General features: G+C 52.3%; 1 protein-coding gene across 2 annotated transcripts in view; it reads right to left on the reverse strand.

Annotated features, from left to right (window-relative positions):
* Positions 1 to 27,114, reverse strand: part of GRK3 (G protein-coupled receptor kinase 3) — an 88,886-nt gene that overhangs the window by 15,857 nt on the left and 45,915 nt on the right. For both annotated transcript variants that reach the window (XM_054173190.1, XM_054173189.1), the window contains exons 3-12: positions 25,458 to 25,531; positions 19,264 to 19,365; positions 18,795 to 18,869; positions 17,153 to 17,214; positions 14,210 to 14,261; positions 12,454 to 12,545; positions 9,740 to 9,839; positions 3,793 to 3,871; positions 2,478 to 2,608; positions 175 to 269 (exon numbers count right to left, since the gene is read on the reverse strand). In XM_054173190.1, the coding sequence (XP_054029165.1) occupies positions 175 to 269; positions 2,478 to 2,608; positions 3,793 to 3,871; positions 9,740 to 9,839; positions 12,454 to 12,545; positions 14,210 to 14,261; positions 17,153 to 17,214; positions 18,795 to 18,869; positions 19,264 to 19,365; positions 25,458 to 25,531 (862 nt within the window). The remainder of the gene's footprint in view (positions 1 to 174; positions 270 to 2,477; positions 2,609 to 3,792; positions 3,872 to 9,739; positions 9,840 to 12,453; positions 12,546 to 14,209; positions 14,262 to 17,152; positions 17,215 to 18,794; positions 18,870 to 19,263; positions 19,366 to 25,457; positions 25,532 to 27,114) is intronic.

Here is a 27,114-nt window from a genome sequence, read left to right on the forward strand (position 1 = left end):
GAGAACAGAGAGGAGACTGAAAAACTTGAGGAGAGTGCCCAGCTTAGCCCTGGGCTGTGCCACACAACTGATGTTTTCTCCCCTTAGGCAAAGGTAGAAGAGCAAGACACAAAAAAGGGCTTTTGTGTAACACTCACTGTTTGCTGCAGCAAAGCTCCCACCCCTCATACTTACACACTGGCATGTGGCTTCTTCTTGGAGAAATCACAAGCCAGCCCAAGGTCTGATATCCTCACGTGCCCATGTTCATCCAGCAAGATATTTGCAGGCTAGAAATACACAGGAGACATAAAGGTCACTGCTTGGTAGTGCTCAGCTGCCAGACCCACACATTCTTGACTTGCTGGAAGGTGTCCAGAGAAGGGCAACCAAGCTGGGGAGGGGTCTGGAGCACAGCCCTGGGAGGAGAGGCTGAGGGAGCTGGGGTTGCTTAGCCTGGAGAGGAGGAGGCTCAGGGGAGACCTCATTGCTCTCTGCAACTCCCTGAAGGGAGGTTGTAGCCAGGTGGGGGTTGGTCTCTTCTCCCAGGCAAGCAGCACCAGAACAAGAGGACACAGTCTCAAGCTGTGCCAGGGGAGGTTTAGGCTGGATGTTAGGAAGAAATTCTTCCTAGAGAGAACGATTGCCCATTGGAATGTGCTGCCCAGGGAGGTGGTGGAGTCATCAACATTGGAGGTGTTTAGGAGGAGACTTGGTAGGGTGCTTGGTTGCATGGTTTAGTTGGTTAGATGGTGTTGGATGATAGGTTGGGCTGATTGGTTGGATGATGATAGGTTGGGATGATAGGTTGGATGATCTCAAAGGTCTCTTCCAACCTGGTCTGGTCTATTCTATCCTATCCTATCCAACCCTACCCTATCCTACCCTACCCTACCTTATCCTATCCTATCCTATCCTATCCTATCCTATCCTATCCTATCCTACCCTACCCTACCTTATCCTATCCTATCCTATCCTACCCTACCCTATCCTACCCTACCCTACCCTACCTTATCCTATCCTATCCTAGCCTACCCTACCCTACCCTATCCTCTTCTCACATCACAGTAGCTCACTGTCAAACATCAATCCCCTCTGCTAGTTGGGAATTGCCTTTTTTGGAGGGTTTTTTTACATCACTCTGACACTTTCTGGCTCAAGCCTACATTGTGAAAGAGCACTGCCACCAACCCCACAGGCTGTGAAACTGAAGAATCATGGAAGAGAAACACCAGGCAAAGTGTTCAGGTGTTCAGAAAGGGATTGGATGTGGCACTTGAAGCCATGGTGTAGTTAGACAGGAGGTGCTGGGTGATGGGCTGGACATGATGATCTCTGAGATCTTTTCCAACCTTATTGATTCTGTGATTCTATGAAAGAGAAAGCTCATGACAGAATAAATCTGGTTTGGTCTCAAGTCCACACTGTTCTTGGTTCTTGTGTAGCTCTTCCATCCTTACAGTGACAGGACAAGAGGAAATGGCTTCATGTCATGCCAAGGGAGGTTTAGAGATAGAACAGAACAGAACAGAACAGAATAGAATAGAATAGAATAGATCAAGTTGGAAGAGACCTTTGAGATCATCAAGTTCAACCTATCACCCAACACCATCTAATCAACTAAACCCTGGCCCCAAGTGCCTCATGCAGGCTCTTCTTAAACATTTCCAGGGATGGTGACTCCACCACCTCCCTGGGCAGCACATTCCAATGGCCAATCTCTCTTGCTGGGAAGAATTTCTTCCTAACCTCCAGCCTAAACCTCCCCTGGCACACCTTGAGACTGTGTCCTCTTGTTCTGCTGCTGCTTGCCTTGGAGAAGAGACCAACCCCCACCTGGCTACAACCTCCCTTCAGGGAGTTGCAGAGAGCAAGAAGGTCTCCCCTGAGCCTCCTCTTCTCCAGGCTAAACAACCCCAGCTCCCTCAGCCTCTCCTCCCAGGGCTGTGCTCCAGACCTCTCCCCAGCCTTGTTGCCCTTCTCTGGACACCTTCAAGTGCCTCAATGTCCTTCCTAAATTGAGAGGCCCAGAACTGGACACAGGACTCAAGGTGTGGCCTATCCAGTGCTGAGCACAGGGCAGAATGAACTCCCTGCTCCTGCTGGCCACACTGTTCCTGATGCAGGCCAGGATGCCATTGGCCTTCTTGGCCAGCTGGGCACACTGCTGGCTCCTGTTCACCCTACTATCAACCCCCAGGTCCCTTTCTGCCTGGCTGCTCTCAGCCACTCTGCCCCCAGCCTGTAGCACTGCCTGGGGTCGCTGTGGCCAAAGAGCAGCACCCAGCACTTGGACTTGCTGAATGCCATCCTGTTGGCCTCTGCCCATCTGTCTAGCCTGGCAAGGCCCCTCTGCAGAGCCCTTCTACCCCTTCTAACAAATCACCTGCTTTCCTCCCAAGGACAGGTTGCAGGTAGGATAATTCTCTCACTTCCCAGTTGGTTGCCCTCTCTGCAGCCCCCCTGTGGATGCAGCCCCTTGGTGCCCCCCAGCTTACCTTCAGGTCTCTGTAGACCACGAAGCGGTTGTGCATGTGTTCCAAGCCCAGGATGATCTCAGTAGCATAAAACCTCATTTCTTTCTCAGAAAACACTCCATGCTGGGAGAGGTGGTAGTGCAAATCTCCTCCTACAATTCCAAGAGCTGAGATGTAATTAAAGAGGAGAGGCAAACCTTGCCTCCCAAGCAGACACAGCACGACCTTAGCGGGGCAGCGGGGGGAAGAGCACAGCTTTTGCAGGGTCTTAGAACCTGTGGAGCCAGCAGGCAGAAACCCACTCCCCCCTCCAGGGAAGTTAATAAATGCATCTGAGCCCTCTGAAACTTCATGTTGACAACACATTGACTTCATACACCTTTGGATGCAGTGACTAATCCAGCCACTGAGTCTTAATGCATAAAGGACTTCCACAGCAGGCAACTTAAATGCGGTCACATGGAGAGGATTCTGGATAAAGTGAGCCTGCAGAACAGCCCAGTTTGGGTTGGCAAAGGTCACCTGGGCCAAAATCTTCAAGTATTCATGCTGGGGATGTTTTCACTCTTTCCTAATGAAAGGACAGACCCAGCAGAGTGTCACTCTGTGAGTGAATCCACACCCAAACGGGGAACAGTCCTGGGAAAAGCTTCCTGCCCACACTCCAGATTGAAAATAAGCAACCAGTGACATGAACCTGACCTGGACTGCAATGAGAAGCTTGACTTGCAACAGACCAAAGCCAGTCTCTCTCTCTCTCACTTACAGGAGAGGAGCTCTAGATCTCAGCTGGATCTCCAGCTTGCAGCACCGTCAGGCCCTGCAGGATCGCTGCCAGAGTTCGAGGCCAAACCCCCACAAGCTCTGAGCATCCCCAGCAAACAAGGGCACAGCAGGATCTTCTCTCTGCTGGCTCTGCCCACTCCTCTCTGTGCTCACCAGAGTCATGCCAAGGCTTGCATGTGTAATTTCTTCCCTCTGAGGAATGCTTCCCCCATCAATGTTCTTTGCAGAGCTCTTGAGAGCAGCCCTTTTATTTCTGTGCTGAGCGCCGTGTCCCTGATCTCCTACACTGCTCCACATGACCATCAGCTCCTCAAGCTTTCCAGCCAAACAGGCCCTTTGAGATCTTCATTTAAATATCTTCATGTTAGAAGGTAATTTTTTTTCCCCCCAGCCTGTTCCCTACACCCCCTGCTTTAGATCACTTCACCCCATCCCCAGGCTGATGCTTCACACCTCCGATTATTTTCCCCCTCGTTCTCCTTGTGATCTCAGCAAGCCCTGCTGCCAATAGCTCTGTCATACCATCACCATCTGCAGGAGTCTTGCTTACCATTCATCAGGTCCAGAATGAAGCAGAGCTTGTCAGGGGTGTGGAAGGCATAGGTCATACACACTATAAAAGGACAGTCCTAGGAGGGAAGGAGCAGAGAGTTCATCCCAGGTAAGAAGCAAAGCACCACTCAGAGAAGCTAAAAATACAGAGGAGAGATTTCCTGTGCCAGTTGCCAACATTCAAACTCATTTTCTAAAGCAATCTGTGTATTAATCTCCACACTCTGATGTGTCACTCACTCACCCTTCAGAGACCTTCCATTTTGCCTTCTCTTTTTCAATACAGAAATAGAAAGAGCTGTGAGGAGCCAAAGGTGCATAATGCAGGCAGCATCAGCACCTCCTGAGGACAGAACCACAAACAGAATCCCAGCATGCAGGGGGTGAGAAGAGCCCTCTGGAGGTCATCCAGCCCAAATTCCCCTGCTGAAGCAGGGGCACCCACAGCAGCTTGTCCAGCATCACAATGGCCAGCTGGGTTTGGAAGCTCTGCAGAGAAGGAGACTCCACAACCTCTCTGGGCAGCCTGCTCCAGGGCTCCAGCAGCCTTCACAGTAAAGAAATTACTCCTCCTGTTCAAATGGAACCTCCTGGGCTCCAGTTTGTGCCCACTGCCCCTTGTGCTGCTGCTGGGCACTGAAAGAAGTCTGAGCCCATAGCGCTGGGGCCAACAGGATGATGAGCTAAGAAGAGCTTAACCACTCCTCTGCTCCAAGACACCAGGCAGGAAGCACAAGTGTGACCTAACGTGACTTAAACAATGTGTTAACTGTTGCAGTGTTGATAGTGAAAGCTCTGGGAAATCTCTAACAGGAACTTCCTTCCTCCCCAATTTAGAAGCAGCAAAACACAGTGGCCTTGGGCAGCGTGGAGGCCACAGGAGCCAGTGAGCAGGAAAGGGAGGGAATGGTGACACAGTCCTCAGCGCCTGGCCAGGGCTGAGGGATTCAGAGAATGGTTTGGGGTGGAGGGGACCTAAAACAACTCATCCAGACCCAACCCCTCTGCCATGGGCAGGGACACCTCCCCCTGGACCAGGTTGCTCAAGGCCCCATCCAGCCTGGCCTTGAATGTTTGCAGGGAGGGGGCACCCACAAGCTCCCTGGGCAACCTGTCCCAGGCTCTCACCACCCTCACTGGAAAGAATTTCTTCCTAATCTCCCCTCTTAATCTCCCCTCTTCCAGCTCAAATCATCCTATCACTACAAGCCCTTGTTAAAAAGTCCCTTCCTGGCTTTCCTGCAGCCCCTTCAGGTAGTGGATGGCTGCTGTAAGACCTCCCTGGAGCCTGGTTCAATGGTTCAAGGTGATGAAGTTCAAGAGGATGGTTCAAGTTAGTTCACCCTTCCACAAAGCAACATGAAATTGAAGCTTTCTGTACTCAACTGGAATATCCAGGAGGTCCCAGCACCGTGAGGACTGATCCTGCTGTAAGGTGCAAACCTGTCTGAAGCACCCTGCAGAGACATCCATGCAAAAGAACTCACTGCTACATGAAGTGCTCCTGGAAATCAGGAGGCTGCTTTCCAACTGCAGATTACTGCAGCTGCCACTTAAACTTAGAAGCAAACCTTCAGCAGAACCATTAACTTGCTTTTCTGAATCAGCTGCCTAACTCAGGGGTGTCCCAAAGCAGGCTTCCTAAAACCTCAGAGCAATCCAGTCACCCAGAAGGACTCAGTGGTGGAATTCACAGCCACAGATTGCATTGGGTTGGAAGGAACCCTTCAAAGGTCATCTTTGTCCAACCCCCCCTGCACCCAGCAGGGACATCTCCACCCAGAGCAGGCTGCCCAAGGCTGATCTTGAATGTCTCCAGGGATTGGGCCTCAAGCACAGCCCTGGGCAACCTGTTGCAGTGTCCCTCCACCCTCATTGCAAAGAGCTTCCTCCTAATGTCCAACCTACATCTCCCCTGCTCCAGTTTCCAACCACTGCCTCTCATCCTATCCCCACAGGCCCTTCTCAACAGTCCCTCCCCAGCCTTCCTCTAGGTCCCCTTCCCACACCGAAACGCAGCTCTGAGGTCTCCCTGGGAGCCTTCGCTTCTCCAGGCTGAACAACCCCAACTCCCTCAGCCTGTCTTTGGAGGAGAGGGTGCTCCAGCCCTCTGGACACCTGTTGAAGGTGAATCTCAGAGCAGCTCTCCCAAGAAGCTGTGATTTTGCTGCAGCCACAACTCCCTGCTCTGAAGCGAGTGAGCGACAGCGTGACGACAACGTGGGAGTTAAGAATAGTTTGGGAGCAGCTCCTCACATCCAAACAACCTTGGAGTGAACCCAAAAAAAAGAGAAATTTCTGGGAATAAATCATGTGGAAGGGAAAAAAACCAAACCAACAGAGTGACTCTACAAAACCTGTAGGGATGTAACAGAGAGTGTGGCCAGCAGTGTAAGGGAGGCGATTCTGCCCCTCTGCTCGGGCGAGACCCCACCTGCTGCACCCAGCTCTGGTGTCCCCCTGCACAGGAAGGACATGGAGCTGATGGAATGGGTCCAGAAGAGGCCATGAAGATGATCAGAGGGCTGGAAAACCTCTCCTATGGGGACAGGCTGAGTGAGCTGAGGCTGCTCAGCCTGGAGAAGTCTCTGCAGAGACCTCAGAGCGGCCTCACGTTTAGCATCTTGAGTCCAGTCCTGAGTCGCATTCCCTCCAAGACAGCCAAGCAAAGCAGCTCAGCTGCCTGTTTTTCCAGAACAGGAGAGCTAGGAGACCCAGCAGAGGGGAGGCACAGCCCTGGGCTTGCAGCAGAGCACTGGAATGATTTGCAACCCACCAGGAAAAAGACTGAACAGCCACTTCCCTGCACAAGCAGCACCTCTGTGGGGGGGGTTGTTTTCATACAGCCCAGCAGCAGCAGCAGCCTGGTGATGTCAGGGTTTGAATGCTGCTGGCTACACCTGGGCTGCTGGAGAAAAGACTCATTTTCTTCCTTTAACAGCAAGTTCAAGATTTTTCCCCTGCTGTGCCACCTTCTAAGAATTGCAAAGTGCATCTCTAGCCTCCAGACAACATCTGCAGGGGAGGAGGAGAAGCCAGAGCTTGTGTCTCGCCCAAGAGGAAACACACATCTCAGCAGCAGCCCAGCCCTGTTGCACCAACAGCCCCTGAGAGACCAAATAAAGCAGCAGAGAGCCCAAGTGAGGCAGAGCCCCTCTTTGCTTGGATGAGGTTGATCCAAGCAGCTCCCAGTGCCTGCTGGACCTCTGAGCTGTGCTGACTCAAAATGTCACCATGAAAAGCCACAGAATCATAGACCTCCAAGATCATCAAGTCCAACCTTCTCCCATGACCACTAGGCCATGTCCCAAAGTGCCACAGCTGATGGAGCTTTGAACACCTCTCCAGGGATGGGGACTCCACCACCTCCCTGGGCAGCCTGTTCTGGTCAGAGTGGCTGAGAGTAGCCAGGCAGAAAGGGACATGGGGGTGCTGGTTGAGAGTAGGCTGAACATGAGCCTGCAGTGTGCCCAGGAGGCCAAAAAGACCAGTGGCATCCTGGCCTGCATCAGGAACAGTGTGGCCAGCAGCAGCAGGGAGCTCATTCTGCCCTATGCTCAGCACTGCTCAGGCCACACCTGGAGTCCTGTGTCCACTTCTGGGCCCCTCAGTTTAGTAAGGATGTTGAGATGCTGGAAGGTGTCCAGAGAAGGGCAACAAAGCTGGGGAGGGGTCTGGAGCACAGCCCTGTGAGGAGAGGCTGAGGGAGCTGGGGTTGCTTAGCCTGGAGAAGAGGAGGCTCAGGGGAGACCTTATTGCTGTCTACACCTGCCTGAAGGGAGGTTGTAGCCAGGTGGAGGTTGGTCTCTTCTCCCAGGCAAGCAGCAGCAGAACAAGAGGACACAGTCTCAAGCTGTGCCAGGGGAGGTTTAGGCTGGAGGTGAGGAAGAAATTCTTCCCAGCAAGAGAGATTGGCCATTGGGATGTGCTGCCCTGGGAGGTGGTGGAGTCCCCATCCCTGGAGATGTTTAAGAAGAGATCTGATGGGGTGCTTGGTGCCATGGTTTAGTTGATTAGATGGTGTTGGGTGATAGGTTGGACTGGATGATCTCTGAGGTCTTTTCCAACCTGGTCTGGTCTATTCTATTCCATTCCATTCCATTCCATTCCATTCCATTCCATTCCATTCCATTCCATTCCAATGCCTGACCACTCTTGCAGAAGAGAAACTGTTCCTAATTTCCAGCCTAAACCTCCCCTGATGCAACCTGAGCCTATTTCCCCTCGCCCTGTTGCTAGCTGTGAGTGAGAGGCTGGCCACACCAGCCTCACTCCAATCTCCTCTCAGGTAGCTGTAGAGAGCAATGAGGTCTCTAACTCCTCCTCCCCTTTTCTATTATCCTCAGCATGTGGCCAGCACACACTGCAAAGTGGGATCTCCTTGGTGGAGGAGCAGCTGTGAATGCCAAGGCTTGAGGTGGAGCAGCAGAGGCTGCCTGCACCAGCGCCTGGGTGAGTGGCACAGCTGTGCTCCAGAGACATCTGCATCCCCAGCTCAATGGCTAATTGCACTATGATGAACTTCCCAGTCCAGTCTCATTGCAGGCAGGACATAAATCCTGTCACTGGGGAAGGCATGAGCCATTCACTCCCAACAGGCATTAAATTAGTTCTCCTATTCTTCCCCTTCCAACCCCAATCTGTTTAACCCCGGAGGTGTGAAACACCCCAGCCCCTGGAAAGGCTTTGAGCTGGAAGAGGGGAGATTCAGCCTGGAGATTAGGAAGAGATTCATTACAGTGAAGGTGGTGAGGCACTGGAAGAGGTTGCCCAGGGAGGTTGCCCCCTCCCTGGAGGTTCAGAGATTCACAGAATGGTCTGAGCTGGAAGGGGCCTGAGGGAAGGCTGAGGGGCCTGGGGCTTTTTGGTCTGGGGACTGGATGTGGCACTGGGTGCCATGGGTTGGTAGTCATGAGGCCTTGGATGACAGGTTGGATTTGATGATCTCTGAGGTCTTTTCCAGCCTGTGATTCTAATGGGAAGACTTCATAAATGTTTATAGATATCAGAGGGCTGGGGGTCAGGAGGGAAGGGACAGGCTCTGCTCACTTGCTCCCTGGGACAGGACAAGGAGCAATGGATGTAAGATGCAGCACAGGAGCTTCCACCTCAACACAAGGGGGAACTTCTTTACTGTCATTGTCACAGAGCACTGGAGCAGGCTGCCCAAAGAGATTGTGGAGTCTCCTTCTCTGGAGACTTTCAAGGCTTGTCTGGATGTGTTCCTGTGTGACCTGAGCTAGATTGCATGGTCCTGCTCTGGCTAGGGGGTTGGACTTGCTCTCTTTGGGTCCCTTCCAAGCCCTTTGACCTTTGACCCTGTGGGAACTTAAAGATCATCTAGTTCCAACCCCCCCTGCCATGGACAGGGACACCTTCCACTAGCCCAGGGCTTTGCCAACTGAAATGACTCTAAAAAAGCAGAATCACAGAATGTTAGGGGCTGGAAGGGACCCAAAGAGAGGGTCCCCCAGTCCAGCCCCCCTGCCACAGAAGGATTACCTAAGGCAGGTCACACAGGAATGCATCCAGGCAGGTTTGGAAAGTCTCCAGAGCTGGAGACTCCACAACATCTCCAAGCAGCCTGCCCCAGGGCTCCCTCACCAGAAAGAAAGGGCAGGGGAGAGAGAGAGAGAGAGAGACAGGAAAAGGAGCAGAGGGGAGAAAAAGAATGACCTAAGAGATGGGAAGCCCCCTGAGCCTCTTGAGCTGGGATGCTCATTTCTGTAAGCACCCAAAGTTTGCCTTCCCATTTTCATTTCAGACACATTGTTAGAACCAGGGGGGTGAAGGTTCCCAGGGGAGGAAGGTTCCCAGGGGAAGGTTTATCTTCTTGCATGCCCCACCACTGCCATGGACGGCACAGGGATTATCTTTAAGGCTTGACAGTGGATGCAAAACAACAGCAAGCAAAAAGGCAAGGTCAAGGAGTCAGTGATACTCACCCCTGTGCTGACAAGGGACAGCATAATTCTTTCATTTAAGGCTAATGTTTCTCCTTGCTTCATCTTGATTCTCTTCTTATCTAAACATTTCATTGCATACCTGCAAATATTAACTGTTCAGGGGAAAAGCACCAGGACAAACAAGCAAGCAACCAACCAACCCTCCTCCCCTCTTATTCTCAGAGCCACAGCACATGGATTTGCAGCAAGCTCCACAAAGCCTCCAACCCAGTCCTAACATCATCATTACACCACTGAACAAGGCAAAAAAAAAAACCCCACCCCAACCCCCACCAACCTCCTGGAATGAAACCACTTCCAGCAGCACTCTCTGAGCAGAGCAATGTGTCTGAAGAAAATGCAGTGCCCAAAGCACCCCCCCAGTTAGAGAGGAGAGATTGCAGCCCAAGCACTCATTCTGCAATAGCTCCAAGCAAGGATTTGCAGTTATGAATTAAATAACAAGAGGCTCTGCTCTGCTTTCATTTAATTCCAACAGGTTCAGCACTGCCAGGAAGGGACTGGCTTGAACACATGCTGGGTTTGAGAGATCTATATTGTTTCCCACTCAAATGAAAAGGGAAACAAAGCCCAAAGGGTCAGATAGACACCAGAAAGCTTTGGGGTTATTTTTTGGGGGGGGGGTTGTTTGTTTTAATCTTCTACCATCTGTACTACAAGAAATTAATAAAACTTTGCAGCAAAGAAAGAAAGAAAGGGGAAAAAAAAAAAAAAGGATGAATGTTAGCCTAACATTGCCTGGCCAAGCTGGCAGCCCCTGGCTTGGACAGCAGCACTCTGAGCTGGGTTAGGAACTGGCTGGAGGGCAGAGCCCAGAGAGTGGTGGTGAATGGTGCCACAGCCAGCTGGCAGCCAGGCACCAGTGGTGTCCCCCAGGGATCAGTGCTGGGCCCCATCCTCTTTAACATCTTCATTGATGATCTGGAGGAGGGCATTGAGTCCAGCATCAGTAAATTTGCAGGTGACACCAAGCTGGGGGCAGGAGTTGAGCTGCTGGAGGGTAGAGAGGCTCTGCAGAGGGACCTGGACAGGCTGGGCAGATGGGCAGAGGCCAACAGGATGGCATTCAACAAATCCAAGTGCCAGGTGCTGCACATTGGCCACAACAACCCCATGCAGTGCTACAGGCTGGGGGCAGAGTGGCTGAGAGCAGCCAGGCAGAAAGGGACCTGGGGGTAGTGGTTGACAGCTGGCTGAACATGAGCCAGCAGTGTGCCCAGGTGGCCAAGAAGGCCAATGGCATCCTGGCCTGCATCAAGCATAGTGTGGCCAGCAGGAGCAGGGAGCTCATTCTGCCCCTGTACTCTGCACTGATTAGGGCACACCTTGAGTCCTGTGTCCAGTTCTTGGCTCCTCAGTTTAGGAAAGATGTTGAGGTGCTGGAAGGTGTCCAGAGAAGGGCAACAAAGCTGGGGAGGGGTCTGGAGCACAGCCCTGGGAGGAGAGGCTGAGGGAGCTGGGGTTGCTTAGCCTGCAGAAGAGGAGGCTCAGGGGAGACCTTCTTGCTCACTCCAACTCCCTGAAGAGAGGTTGTAGCCAGGTAGGGGTTGGTCTCTTCTCCCAGGCACCCAGCAGCAGAACAAGAGGACACAGTCTCAAGCTGTGCCAGGGGAGGTTTAGCCTGGAGGTGAGGAGAAAGTTCTTCCCAGCAAGAGAGATTGGCCATTGGAATGTGCTGCTCAGGGAGGTGGTGGAGTCCCCATCACTGGAGGTGTTTAGGAAGAGCCTGGATGAGGCACTTGGTGCCATGGTTTAGTTGATTAGATGGTGCTGGGTGAGAGGTTGGACTCAATGATCTCTGAGGTCTTTTCCAACCTTGTTAATTCTATTCTATTCTACTTCAACCTGATCAAAACTGTCCTTTGCTTCTCTTGCCAGTCCAAGGTTCAGAGCTAAAACTCAGGCAGGAAAATGAGTGGGAAATCTGGGAGCTACCTCTCCAGGCTGGATACCTGCTCCAGCTAAATGAAGTGTTTGGGTTTGTCCATGGAGAAGGGTGAGAATGGTGAGATCAGAAGTGTCTAAATGGTAGGATCAAGAGAAATCTCTGAAGGGCAAGATCAGAAAGAAATCAACACAGGGTTGGTCTTGGAGGTCACACCAAGACCTCTATGCAACCAAAGTTCAGCACTGGAATTAGATCCTTCCCAGTGGGAGCAAGCATCACTGCCTTCCTCAGTGAACTGTGCTCAACAGAGCAGAAATGTATGGAATTCCACAAAGCTGGAATATCATACCCAGAATCTGCCCCTGCAAAGTGAGCAGCACTGAGCTCCCCTCCCTGTGTCACCCTCCAGCCCTACATCGGCACCAGCTCCGCCGCCAGAGGAGCGACCTCCAGAGGCATCTGCTCAGATGGGTCAGCAGAGCCTCCAGAGAAGATGGCTGTGCTCCAGCCAAGCCTTTAAGCACACACTTCATTTCCAACACATGCAGCTCCCATTCACTCTGACAAGCCCATTCCAGTGAAGGATGTGCTGGAGAGCTCAGCCAGGCTGAGGCCCCACGGCACGGCGGGATCGAATAGCGAAGCTTAAAGCTGATCCAGCGAGAGCAGAACCTCCTGGGATAACATTTAATTAGGAAGAGCTCCACAGCAAAGCAATGCTGCTTCCCATGATGCTGTCAGACAGATTGCTCTGCTGGTTGAGAGCTTACAGGAACCTCTCCAAATCCAGGCTGGATATACTCACATTTTCCCAGTGTCTGCTTTCCTGCAGCCATAAACTTCACCAAATCCTCCTCTTCCTATTATTCTATGTACACTAAAATCATTCATGGTCAGCTGGAAAGGCAACAGGACAAAACAAGAGCAGGTTTGATTCATCAGCTTGACAAAACCAACCCCCCCAAAGCAACCAAAGCAACCCAAAAACCAGTGTATGACTTACCAACCATCTAAATGCTGGGTTAAGTTGAGATACTCAACCACTGTAACTCACACAGCATTTACTGCTGTGGAAAAAGGAGCCCCTTCTTGTTTACATCCCAAAGTGCTCTCCAGCACCACAGCCTGAGCAGCACAGGATGAATGAGGCTGTTGCTGCCAAAGGCTGACAGCCTCGTTCTTCACCCAAGCTGCAGCAAGGAGGACAAAGCTGGCAGCCAAAGCTGCTGTCCCCAGGCAGTGCAGAGGGACCAAAGCAGAGCTGAGGTGAGGGGTGTGGGGACAGCATTGGAATTGGAGAGGCAAATTGGAGTGGATGTGGTCTACCTGGACTTCAGCAAGGCCTTTGACATTGTCCCCCACAGAAAACTCCTGGCCAAGCTGTCAGGCCCTGGTTTGGATGGGAGCACACTGCGATGGGTTAGGAACTGGCTGGAGGCTGAGCCCAGAGAGTGGTGGTGAATGGTGCCACAGCCAGCTGGTAGCCAGGCACCTGTGGTGTCCCCCAGGGATCAGTGCTGGGCCCCAGCCTCTTTAACATCTTCATTGATGATCTGGAGGAGGGCATTGAGTCCAGCATCAGTAAATTTGCAGGTGACACCAAGCTGGGGGCAGGAGTTGAGCTGCTGGAGGGTAGAGAGGCTCTGCAGAGGGACCTGGACAGGCTGGGCAGATGGGCAGAGGCCAAGGGCAGGAGATTGAACACATCCAAGTGCCAGGGGCTGCACATTGGCCACAGCAATCCCATGCAGAGCTACAGGCTGGGGTGAGAGTGGCTGGAGAGCAGCCAGGCAGAGAGGGACCTGGGGGTGCTGGTTGAGAGTAGGCTGAACATGAGCCAGCAGTGTGCCCAGCTGGCCAAGAAGGCCAATCACATCCTGGCCTGCATCAGGAACAGTGTGGCCAGCAGGAGCAGGGACCTCATTCTGCCCTGTGCTCAGCACTGCTCAGGCCACACCTTGAGTCCTGTGTCCAGTTCTGGGCTCCCCAGGTTAGGAAAGATGTTGAGTTGCTGGAATGTGTCCAGAGAAGGGCAACAAAGCTGGGGAGGGGTCTGGAGCACAGCCCTGTGAGGAGAGGCTGAGGGAGCTGGGGTTGCTTAGCCTGGAGAAGAGGAGGCTCAGAGGTGACCTTATTGCTGTCTACAACTGCCTTAAGGCTGCCCAGGGAGGTGGTGGAGTCCCCATCCCCAGAGGTGTTCAAGAAACCTGTGGCCATGGCACTTGGGGACATGGTTTGATGGCCATGGTGGTGTTGGGTTGCTGGTTGCACTGGGTGATCTTAGAGGGCTTTTCCAGCCCAAATGATTGTCTGATTAACTCAAGGCAGGGACATCCAGGAAGGGATTCTTAGGACTGTATGAGACCCATGGGACTACAAGTCCTTCAGGAGCGCAGTTCATAGAATCACTTTGCTTGGAAGAGCCCTTTCAGATCATCCAGGCCAACCACCTTCTAACTCTCCCAAGTCTGGTGCTAACCCACATCCCTCAGCACCACCTCTCTTCAAAAAGCTGCCCACTTCCATTCCTGAGAGGACAACAGGCCCCTGGGGGTACTTACATGAATATTTAGCTCTACGTTCTTCCATTGACAGAATCTGGTGAACTTGTCGCTGCAGGGAAGAAGTGGAGAAGTTAATAATAGTAATAATAATAGTAATAATCATCATCATCATCATCATCATCCAGGTTGGAAGAGACCTTCAAGATCATTGCATCCAACCCATCAACCAACCCAACACCACCCAAACAACTAACCCATGGCACCCAGCACCCCATCAAGTCTCCTCCTGAACACCTCCAGTGATGGTGACTCCACCACCTCCCCAGGCAGCCCATTCCAATGGGCAATCACTCTCTCTGTATAGAACTTCTTCCTAACATCCAGCCTGAACCTCCCCTGGCACAGCCTGAGACTGTGGCCTCTTGTTCTGGTACTGGCTGCCTGGGAGAAGAGACCAACCCCCACCTGGCTACAACCTCCCTTCAGGTAGTTGCAGAGAGCAGTAAGGTCACCTCTGAGCCTCCTCCTCTCCAGGCTAAGCAACCCCAGCTCCCTCAGCCTCTCCTCACAGGGCTGTGCTCCAGACCCCTCACCAACTTTGTTGCCCTTCTCTGGACACCTTCCAGCAAGTCAACCTCCTTCCTAAACTGAGGAGCCCAGAACTGGACACAGGACTCCAGGTGTGGCCTAAGCAGTGCTGAGCACAGGGCAGAATGAGCTCCCTGCTCCTGCTGGCCACACTGTTCCTGATGCAGGCCAGGATGCCATTGGCCCTCTTGGCTGCCTGGGCACACTGCAGGCTCATGTTCAGCCTACTCTCAACCAGTACCCCCCAGTCCCTCTCTACCTGGCTGCTCTCAGCCACTCTGCCCCCAGCCTGTAGCACTGCCTGGGGTTGCTGTGGCCAATGTGCAGCACCTGGCACTTGGATGTGTTCAATCTCCTGCCCTTGGGCTCTGCCCATCTGTCCAGCCTGTCCAGGTCCCTCTGCAGAGACTCTCTACCCTCCAGCAGCTCAACTCCTGCTCCCAGCTTGGTGTCACCTGCAAATTTACTGATGCTGGACTCAATGCCCTCCTCCAGATCATCAATGAAGATGTTAAAGAGCACGGGGCCCAGCACCGATCCCTGGGGCACACCACTAGTGTGTGTGTCTGAGCCCACTGTGCAGAGCACTAGAGAAAACCTCCAAGACACTGAGATTTCAACGAAAGGAAAGCTTAACTCAACCCAAGCTTGGGTTAGGGTGGGCTGTGGTGGTTGTTTAGTGATGCCCTCCCTCCCAAACAGCTGCAACCTTACTCCCACCAGGCCAAAGAGTCACCGGGCCCTGCACACTTGGGGGTTCTCCATCCTTGTTAAGGCAAAGCCAGCAGAGAGCCTTCTCCCTCTAATTCCAAAGTGCTCAGGATGTCCTCACAGCTCCTCTTCAGATGGCTTTTTTAAATGTTTAAAAGCAGCTAAGTTTGTAACTACCAAACAGTTAGATGACATAATTGGCAAGATAATGATAGGAGAACAGAAGCAGCTCCATTTATGTTAATCAACCTCTGTATACTCCAAGGATCACTTTAAACCTCAAAATAGGAGTGCCATCAATAACACCACAAGCTGCTGCCCCCTCCCCCCCAGGAAAAAAAGAAAAGCTTCTCATTTCCACATCAATAATTCAGTATTTATTTGCAGGCTCAGAAATGCTGCCTGTGTGGAGGCATTCTCACAGCTCCATCAGTCTGCCTGGCAGGACACCACACACACCATTTTACACCCATGGCTGGGCTGGGAGAGAGGGCCAGACCCTGCACACCACCAGGAAAGGCTGCTCTGCTGAACTAAGGCCATGCCCTGTATTCTTTATTCAGCCTTTTCTGCTTCATTTCAAGGTGTCCAGGTAGAAAGCCAAACCATTGGAGGTGTTTAGGAAGAGCCTGGATGGGGCACTTGGTGCCATGGTTTAGTTGATTAGATGGTGTTGGGTGAGAGGTTGGACTGGATGATCTCTGAGGTCTTTTCCAACCTGGTTAATTCTATTCTATTCTATTCTATTCTATTCTATTCTATTCTATTCTATTCTATTCTATTCTATTCTATTCTATTCCCACTCCACTCCACTCCATAGCACCAGAACAAGAGGACACAGTCTCAAGCTGTGCCAGGGGAGGTTCAGGCTGGAGGTTAGGAAGAAGTTCTTCCCAGCAAGAGAGATTGGCCATTGGAATGTGCTGCCCAGGGAGGTGGTGGAGTCCCCATCCCTGGAGGTGTTTAGGAAGAGACAGGATGGGGTGCTTGGTGCCATGGTTTAGTTGATTAGATGGTGTTGGGTGAGAGGTTGGACTCAATGATCTCAAAGGTCTTTTCCAACATGGTCAATTCCATTCTACTTCCAATCCATTCTACTTCCAATCCATTCTACTTCCAATCCATTCCTATTCCATCCTACATTTTTCCATTGACAGAATCTAGTGAACTTGCCACTGGCAGGAAAGAAGTGGAGAAGTTGTCTGAGACCACTGTGTAAAGCACTGGAGAAAACCTCCAAGACACTGAGATTTAAACTAAATGAAAGGTCAACTAAACCCAATTCCATTCCATTCCAATTCCATTCCATACCATTCCATTCCAATTCCATTCCATTCCATTCCAATTCCATTCCATACCATTCCATTCCATTCCATGCCATTCCAATTCCATTCCATCCCCCACACAGAGCTGCTTCCTCGTGCAAGCACCCCACAACAACATAGTTTGGGGTTGGAAACCTTTGAGATCCAACTGCTCTGGGGACCACAGAAGAAAAACAATCTATCAGCTTCACCCTTCCTGACATTAATCATGATCCACACCCCAGGCACTCACATCCAGGAGCTTCCTGGGAACAGAGCAATCATGAAACGAAGGCCACGGAGCCTTTTCAACCTCGCTCTCCAGCAAGCCTTCAGGGACCTGCCTGCCTGCCCCACTAGAAGGCAGAAGGGTTTGGGTAGCAGATCATGCTCTTACCTTTCCATAAACTTCTGGAATATTTTTCCCCTCAGACTATCACAGATTTCTTCTATATATGGCTACAAAGGGTTAAAAGCAGACAATTAGGTTAGTGCAGCACAGGGGAACCAATCCCACCCCCCTCACCTATGCTCCATGCTGGCCCTAGAGCTACAGCAATCAGTCTGGTTTTCCTTTGAAGGATTTAAGCTTCCTTTAGCTTTTGGAAGTTGAGGAGGTGCCCTGAAGTCTAACAGAGTGTTTTTAATGAGCTGGGAAACCTTCAGTGTTCCCCCTTTTGGTGGTGGGGAAGCTGTATGAAATCTGGGTTGAAGCAGCTGCCTATGGACAAGTCCAGCAAAACAATCACAGAATGGATTGGGTTGGAAGGGACCTCCAAAGGTCATCTAGTCCAACCCCCCCTGCAGTCAGCAGGGACATCCTCCACTACATCAGGTTGCTCAGAGCCTTAATGAGCCTGACCTTGAGCATTTACCTTCTTGCTCTCTACAACTACCTGAAGGGAGGTTGTAGACGGTTGGAGGTTGGCCTCTTCTCCCAGGCAGCCAGCACCAGAACAAGAGGACACAGTCTCAAGCTGTGCCAGGGGAGGTATAGGCTGGATGTTAGGAAGAAGTTCTTCCCAGCAAGAGATTGGCCATTGGAAATGTGCTGCCCAGGGAGGTGGTGGAGTCACCATCCCTGGAGGTGTTCAGGAGGAGACTTGATAGGGTGCTTGGTGCCATGGTTTAGTTGATTAGGTGGTGTTGGGTGAGAGGTTGGCTTTGATGATCTTGAAGGTCTCTTCCAACCTGGTTTATTCCATTCCATTCTATTCCATTCCATTCTATTCCATTCCATCTCCAGCACTGGGGCCTCAACCACCTCCCTGGGCAACCTGTTGCAGTGTGCCATCACCCTCATGGTGCACACCTTGCTCCTAAAATCCAATCAAAATCTGCTCTTCTCCAGCTTCAAACCATTGCCCCTCATCCTATCGCTCCAGGACTTTGTACACAGTCCCTCCCCAGCTCTCCTGTAGCCCCCTCCCAGGCACTGGATGGCCACTATTAGGTCTCCCTGGAGCCTCCTCTTCTCCAGGCTGATCACCCCCACCTCCCTCAGCCTGTCCTCAACAGGAGAGGTGCTCCAACCCCCTTGGATCACCTTCATGGCCTCCTCTTGGACCCACTCCATCACATCCATGACAGGATGCAGCTTCCTGCTGGCAAAGTGATTTGCTCTAAAAATCCTCCAAGGGCTTAAAATGACCTCAATTTCCCAACCACTCCACTCATACACCAAAGGCTTAGCTTGCTGTGATAAACTGCTCACCAAACATTTCAGATAGAGTGATTCTGTGAAGTAATCTGCAATTGTTGGCTCTAAAAAGGCATTGTTTTTCCCCAGCAAAGGATCTAAGCACCAGGATCATTCAGAGGTGTTTAAAGCCCAGGCTGGATGAGGCTCTGGCCAGCCTGATCTAGTGTGGGGTGTCTCTGCCCATGGCAGGGGGGTTGGAACTGGATGATCCTTGTGCTCCCTTCCAACCCTGACTGATACTATGGCACTATTCTGTCTCCCAAAATAATATCCACAGAGTGACTTACTGTCAGACCCAGGAAGGAGAGGTGAACACACCAGAACAGCTGAAGCTCACCTGAAAAAGGCTGGCTGGCACTTGTTTCTTGGCTAAATGCTTTTGTACATGATCTACAGCTTGTTTGGAGAAAGGCTTTGGGGAAAGAGAAAAGGGAGGGGAGGGGGAAGAGAGAAAAAAGAGGAAGATTTTAAACTTGGAAATACAAATTTCACTGAAGACCTCTTTGAACCAGATGGGAAACACACACCCCTCAGCAGGAGGCAATACAGCTGCTGTGGTGGTGTCAGACATGCAGAATGGTGCAGGGGAAGGCAGTTACTCTGAAGTGGCAAAGCAGGAGATGAGGTGGAGGGAGGATGAGGAGGAGAGAGTTGAAGACAAAGGGCTTTGGTGATGCTCCTTGAACAACTATAGGACAACCCCACCCCAGCTCCAGAGCTGGCAATGTGGCTGTTGGAGCACTCCAGAGCCAAGAACCACAGAATGGCAGGGGTTGGAAGGGACCTCTGGAGTGGGTGATACTCACATGAGAACAGGACAGCAGCTCCTTCATTATGTAGGTGTCATAAATCTGCCTGCTGCGGCTCAGGCGCTCCTCCTCCGAGTCCAGCTTCTCGTATTCCTTTATCTGCAACACAAGGGAGGAGGATCTGGCAGCTCTCCAGAGAACAGCTCCACAACCTCTCTGGGCAGCCTGCTCCAGGCCTCCAGCACCCTCACAACAAAGTTTCTTCTCCTCCTGTTCAGGTGGAACCTCCTTGGTTGCAGTTTGGGCCCCCTGCCCCTCGTCCTGTCGCTGGGCACCACCAACAGGAGCCTGGCCCCAGCCTCTTGCCCCCCACAGGTCCTTTAGCTCCTGATGAGCACTGCTCAGATCCCCTCTGGGGCTGCTTTTCTCCAGGCTCAACAGCCCCAGGACCTTCAGCCTCACAGAGATGCTCCAGGCCCCACAGCATCTTTGGAGCCTCTGCTGAACTCTCCAGCAGTTTCTTGTTCCTCTTGAACTGGGAGGCCCAGGAGTGGATCTTGGACTCCAGCTGCAGCCTCCGCAGGGCAGTGCAGAGGAGGAGGAGAAGCTCCCTGGACCTGCTGGCCACGCTCACCTTACTGCACCTCAGAAGACCACTGGCCTGCTTGGCCACAAGGGCACATTTCTGGCTCATGGGGAACTTCCCCCACTGCTCAGCTCACAGATGGGAACTCTGACCTTGCTCCTCTAACACTCCAGAGCATTGACCTCTCCTCAGATCCATTCAGGCAATGCTGAGGACTTCCCTCAGCACACCAGCACGAGCCCTTTGAGCAGCCCCAAGGGCCAGCAGAAGAGCTGACATTTCACACAGCCCTGGGCTGCCAGCACAGCCAGAGCCTCCAGCTCCAGGGTGGTTGCACCACCTTACATCCAGATGTCCAAGCAAGAACGTAAAGCACACTTGAACAGAGTAGAGTAGAGTAGAGTAGAGTAGAGTAGAGTAGAGTAGAGTAGAGTAGAGTAGAGTAGAGTAGAGTAGAATAGAATAGAATAGAATAGAATAGAATAGAATAGAATAGAATAGAATAGAATAGAATTAACCAGGTTGGAAAATACCTTTGAGACAATCAAATCCAACCTAGCACCTAGCACCATCTAATCCACTAAACCATGGCACCAAGTGCCTCATCCAGGCTCTTCTTAAACACCTCCAGTGATGGTGACTCCACCACTTCCCTGGGCAGCACATTCCAATGGCCAGTCTCTCTTGCTGGGAAGAACTTTCTCCTCACCTCCAGCCTAAGCCTCTCCTGGCACAGCTTGTGACTGTGTCTTCTTGTTCTGGTGCTAGGTGCCTGGGAGAAGAGACCAACCCCCTCTCCTGGCTACAACCTCCCTTCAGGGAGTTGCAGAGAGCAAGAAGGTCTCCCCTGAGCCTCCTCCTCTCCAGGCTAAGCAACCCCAGCTCCCTCAGCCTCTCCTCCCAGGGCTGTGCTCCAGACCCCTCCCCAGCTTTGTTGGTCTTCTCTGGACACCTTCAAGTGCCTCAATGTCCTTCTTAAATTGAGAGGCCCAGAACTAGACACAGGACTCAAGGTGTGGCCTGAGCAGTGCTGAGCACAGGGGCACAATGACTTCCCTGCTCCTGCTGGCCACACTGTTCCTGATAGTTCTTCCAGGCCCAAAGAGCTGGGCTCTGCTGCTCCTGCCAGCAGGGCTAAGAGAAAGCAGAGTGCTGAGGAGGCTGCAAAGTGAAGAGCAAACCAAAAAACTGCTGCTCTGCCCCTGTCACAGCAACCTTCTTCCACCCTTCTAACAGGCTGAGCTGTCCTGCACAGCTCCTGCACAGCTCTCCCTGTGACAAGCCCAGACCAAGCCATCTCAGGAGGTGGAACACCATCACTGGCTGCTTTTCCAGCTGGAGTCCTCTTGTTTGCAGACGAAGAGAAGGGAACAATTCCACCAGGATGTGCCATCTGTGACTACTTCCCCCTTGGTACCCATTTATAATTAAAATGATCCCAAACATCTTTGCCAAAGCAGCACTTTTTAATTAATGCAATGCTGCAGAACAATTAGCAGTGCAGGGAGGAGCCTGATGCAGATCAGGGTGTCTTACTTGCTCCTGTCTCCTTCAAGAGCTGTGCTTTTACACCACCTCCCTCCAACAGCCAAAGCAAATACTACTGAATACTTGACTCCCTGGATTCAGGTTTGGGCCCCTCACTCCATGAAGGACACTGAGGGGCTGGAAAGGGTCCAGAGAAGGGCAACCAAGCTGGTGAAAGGTCTGGAGGACAGGGCTGGAGAGGAGAGGCTGAGGGAACTGGGGTTGTATTGTCTGGAGGAAAGGAGGCTGAGGGGAGACCTCATTGCTCTCTTCAGCTCTCTGAAAGGAGGCTGAAGCCAGGTGGGGGGTGGTCTCTTCTTCCAAGGAGCAAGTGATAGGACAAGAGGCAACAGCCTCAAGCTGCACCGAGGGAGGCTTAGGTTGGACATGAGGTACAATTTCTTCCCCTTCAGGGCTGTCAAGGCCTGGCCCAGGCTGCCCAGGGAGGTGGTGGAGTCCCCAACCCTGGAGAGGTTTCAAAGCTGTGGAGATGTGGTGCTGAGGGCTGTGGTTTAGCAGCAGACTTGTTAGTGCTGGATTAGTGTTTGGACTCCATGACCTCCAATTCAATCCTTCTAAAGGGGTCTCCTGAACACCCCTCACAGCCACTCTGGCAACAGGGCAGCATCTGCCACCTGCCCTCACAGAGTCACCAAAGCCCCTTCATTTTGTAAAGGTTTGGAGGAAAGAACAGCAGGTGGCAAAATTCCCCATCTGGGATATACTCTGGGGTGCCTCAGCCTGACAACCTGAGGGCTCTCCTCCCATGCCAGGGAAACATCCTTTGGCCGTGCTGCCCAGCGCCGCTCGTCATGCAGGTGATGAGCTGAGACATCTCCACTGGGATCATACTGAACACAGCTCTGACACTCACAGGGCAACTCTCACAGAATCACTGAATTCTGTGGGTCAAAGATCATCTCGTTCCAAGCCTCCTGTCATGGGCAGGGACACCTCCTGCTACACCAGGTTGCTCAAGGGCTCGTGCAAGCTGGCCTTGGACACCTCCAGGAAGGGGGCATCCACCACCTCCCTGGGCAACCTGTGCCAGTGTCTCCCCAGCCTCACTGAATATTTATAGGACCATAGAACTGCTTGGGTGGGAAAAGCCCTCCAAGATCATCCAGTCCAACCAGCAACCCAACCCCACCATGGCCATCAAACCATAGCCCCAAGTGCCCTGGCCACAGGTTTCTGGAACACCTCCAGGGCTGGGGACTCCACCACCTCCCTGGGCAGCCTCTTCCAACCCCTGACCACTCTTGCAGCAAAGAAATCTTTTCCTAACCACCAACCTAACCCTTCCCTGGCACCACTTCAGGCCATTTCCTCCTCTCCTTCCATCACCTGATACCGGGGAGAAAACACCAACCCCCACCTCACCGCCACCTCCCTTCCGGGGAGCTGTGGCGAGCAGCAAGGTCTCCCCTCAGCCTCACCTTCCCCATCTTTATCAAACAGAACCTCCCTGCAGCACACCAAAACAGTGCAGGGAGAGGCAGAGCCCAGGCTGTCACCAGCTATAAACATCCCTGCCAGCAGCAGCTCCCACAGGAGCGCTCCTGACCGGCGGCTCACGGGCCGTGCCACCACGCATTTCCCTGCCTCCCTGCTAAACTTCAGCTCACCTTAAGCCAAGCGTCTGACAAAAGTCTCTTTGCAGGAGCTGCAATCAGAATGCATCAGCTTCCAGCCACCCAGAAGCTCTTTTGATTTTTTTCTTCCCATTTTCTTCCCTTTTTTTGCCCCTCCCCTCCCCCCCCCCCCCACCCCTTCCCCTTTTTACTCTGCTGGAAGCACTGGGGATGAATCACTCAGGCAGTAAACGCTGGATCGTGACTCGAGCTGCAGCACCACGAAATCCCTGGAGTGTGGAGCCCTTCTGCAGCCAGAGATTGATTTCTTTTCTTTTTTTTTTTTGGTCTTTCCATGCTCTCAGATGTTTCTGCATCTCATGAATGCAGCAAAGGAAATCAAGAGATGTAAAACACCAGAAGAGAGCTCTGAATCCCGGGGATGTCACAGAAGCGAAACGCCACCAACCCCCTTGCAGCCGGCTTTGATGGGGGTGGGGGGTAGGGGGGGTGGTTTGCAGGAGGTGTGTGACGAAGCATCCCAATTCTTTTTAGGCACCACTTGCCTAATGAGCTAAAAATACAGCCTCCAAATTGTTTCAGAGAGAAAAGAGGCAGCTAAAAATATCTTGCTAAACAATCTGTTGCAACGTGCCCCTGCGATTTGCTGACGACAGCGATAGCTTCGCTCCGGAACAGAGCTGGAAGTGAGGAAGGTTCTCCTCGTGTCATGGGCTCACAGCGTGGTGGGGCCTGGAAGGGACCTCTGAAGATCATCCAGCCCAAGCCACCCTGCATTCTGAAGGAATGGAATGGCTGAGGGAGCTGGGGTTGTTTAGGCAGGAGAAGGGGAGGCTGAGGAGAGACCTCGTTGCTCTCCACAACCCCCTGAGAGGAGGTTGGGATGAGGTGGGGGTTGGAGTCTTCTCCCTAATATCAAGGGATAGAATGAGAGGAAATGGCCTGAAATTGTGCCAGGGGAGGGCTAGGTTGGAGATGGGAAAAAATGTTCTTTCCTGCAGGAGGGGTCAGGCACTGGAAGAGGCTGCCCAGGAAGGTGGTGGAGTCACCATGCCTGGAGGGGCTCAAGAAACCTGTGGACAGGGCACTTGGGGCCATGGTTTGATGGCCATGGTGGGGTTGGGCTGCTGGTTGGACTGAGTGATCTTGGAGGGCTTTTCCAACCCAAACAATTCTATGAGTCCATAAATGCCTATGAATATGCAGTAAGGGTGGTGAGAACAGGCTGCCCAGGGAGGTGGTGGATGCCCCCTTCCTGGAGGTGTTCAAGGCCAGCTTGCACGAGCCCTTGAGCAACCTGGTCTAGTAGGAGGTGTCCCTGTCCATGGCAGAGGGCTGGCACTAGATGAGCTTTAAGGCTCCTTCCAACCCAACCCATTCTAGGATTCTATGAATTCACCATCCTGTTTCTTACAAAGCTTGTGAGAGTACTGCAGAAGATGCAACCATCAAGATGCAAATCCACTTGAGTGGGTGCAAATCCATGTGAGTGGATGCAAATCCATGTGAGTGGAGGAGCTGTGTGTACCCTAAGGACTGATCTCCAAACCCATGCCCAACCTCTTCTCTGCTATTAGTCCACCAGCAAGAAAGGCTTTAAGCCAGCAGCTGCAGAGTGACACCCAGAAGGTCACCTGAGGCAGCACCTCTGAAGAGCATGGAGCAGACAGCATGTGGGCCTGTTGGGAGCTGAAGCCAGCCCCAGCAGAGGATTGAGCAGGGGTTCTATTCAGAGTGACACAGACATCACAAGGAATGAATGGAGGGATGAGAGATTGGCTCCTCAGCCCAAAAGCTGCTCCCAGGGAAGGAGGGCTGGGGAAGGTCCTGCCCCTGTGCAGCACCTGATCCAAGCCAGGATGCTGATGGCCTCCTTGGGCATCCCCTGGCTCATCTTGAGCTGCTGTCAACCAGCACCCCTAGGTGCTATTCTGCCAGGCAGTTTCCAGCCACGCTGCCCCAAGCCTGGAGCTTTCATGTGGTTGCTGTGGCCCAAGTGCAGGATGCAGCACTTGGCCTTGTTGAACCTCACCCAATCTTCAAGTGATAAATCTGAAGTGTTTGCTCAGTTAAGAGAGGGACACAACCCAAATCACCTGGGTCACTCACACAGCACACCAAGAGTGCTCAACCCAACTAGCTACCTGATTAAACACATCACTGTTTGGAGAAGTCTCTTCAACTCCCTTTAAGTGATGGGTTTGGCCCTTTGAGATGCAATCACCACTGCACTGAATATTGTCTCTTAGGAACAAACCATCCAGAGAATCACTCAGCGTGCATCAGGTTGGAAGGGTCACCTCAGGGGTCACTGCAGTCAGCAGGGGCATCCCCAAGTAGATCAGGCTGCTTGGGGCCCCAGCAAGTTGGACCTTGCCTCTGGGGAAGGGGCTTCAACCACATCTCTGGGCAACCACTTGCAGTACTTCACCACTCTCATTGTGAAGAGCTTCCACTATGAAGCTGAGAGGGCTCAGAAGAACAAGCACCCTTGTCAGATGGACAACCCCACGCCCCCAAGACCCCCACCAGCAGCCACTTACCTCTTCATAGAACTTCAGCTGAGGGACAGCCTCATCAATCTCATTCATGCAGTAGTCTTTGAAGAGCAAAAATCCTGGAAAGAAAGAGGGGGGGGGAGAAAAAGAGAGAGAGATGATTGCTGCAGCACCTTGTGAAGCAGGACACAAACACCCCTGGGGAGCATCACAGGCTGGGTGGATCTGTGGATTTGTCTCTAGTCACCAAGGATTAGCAGCAGTGAGGATGATAAACCTCTCTCACCTCCCAGAGGTGTGTTAAGCATATTCCAGTCTCTACCTGCTGAGGATGTAATGAGATGATCCCCAAACACACCCAAACAGCCCATTCCTCTGCAGGGATCTGACTTTGATTCTCTCCTGGGGATGTGACACAGATTCATCTGCTTTTGATCAATGAAAAGCAGCCTCTGCTGCATTCAGATTGGACAATTACTGGTTCATGTTACCTCTAATAGGCTTCAGAGCCCAATAAATGACATTAGGAGCTTGAGAGGTCTTCTGCAAGTAATTTAAGGCCTGACCTCTGCAAGCCTGCTGAGAAGTGGTTTCCATCACAAGCATTCTAATGCACCCTCTCAAGCTCCAGCTCATGGAAGCACCACCTTGATGTGTGCATCTGAGATGGCTCCTGCAACCCTTCCAGGCTGCATGGGTATCTTGTGACAGTTAATTGCCTGGGTTATCTGCCAGCTGTAAATGAAGGTGCTGCCAGTTCAGTGCAGCAGGTGATGTCTTTCCTCCTTCAGGATTCCTGAAACCACACCCAGCCTCTGGGCATCAGACCACTGAAGGGCAGCCTAAAACCACCACCTCAACATGTACTCAACTTAGAAATGGGGACTGGAGCATCTCTCTGAGGAGGAAAGGATGAGAGACCTGGGGCTGTTTAGCCTGGAGAAGGTCCAAGAAAGCCACAAACCCATGGAACTGTTGAGGTTGGAAAGAGACTTCTGAGACCATCAAGTCCAGCTGCCCACCCAGAGCTCACAATCCCACTACTGCTGCTAAGCCACTGCCACTAAACCATGTCCCTCAGCACCACATTCACAGAATCACCAAAGTTGGAAGAGACCTCAGAGATCATCCAGTCCAACCTGGCACCACAGACCTCATCACTAAGCCATGGCACCAAGTGCCACATCCAACCCCTTCTTGAACACCTCCAGGGATGGGGACTCCACCACCTGCCTGGGCAGCCTGTTCCAGCACCTGAGAACCCTTCCTGGGAAGAAGTCTTTCCTCATATCCAACCTGAACCTCCCTTTGGCACAACTTGACTCACTCATCACAGCAGGGACACCCGAGTGAGCCACAAACTGTCCTCACCACCAGCAAAACCCTGCCAAAGCCACCCAGAGCTGGGCAACCCCCACCTCTGATGGGCACACCTCTGCTTGCTTTCTCCTCCTGGAGCAGTCAGCCTGGCACCAGCCCTGTCTGGAGAACAAAAGCTGCCATTTCTGGGCCTGCCCCCAACTCATTAACTCCTCTTTCACACAGGATGGAACCAGCAGCAGCACTGAGCAGGCAGCGTGCTGGGCTGACTGAGCTTCCCTTTGGACAGCGAGGCAGAGAAGATGGCAGTCCTGTAATTAAGAGACTACAGAGTGGCACAACCAGCAATGAATGCACTGAAAGACAAATCCCTGGCCTGCTC

The sequence above is a fragment of the Dryobates pubescens genome, chromosome 25 (assembly GCF_014839835.1).
Source record: "Dryobates pubescens isolate bDryPub1 chromosome 25, bDryPub1.pri, whole genome shotgun sequence".
Taxonomy (NCBI): domain Eukaryota; kingdom Metazoa; phylum Chordata; class Aves; order Piciformes; family Picidae; genus Dryobates; species Dryobates pubescens.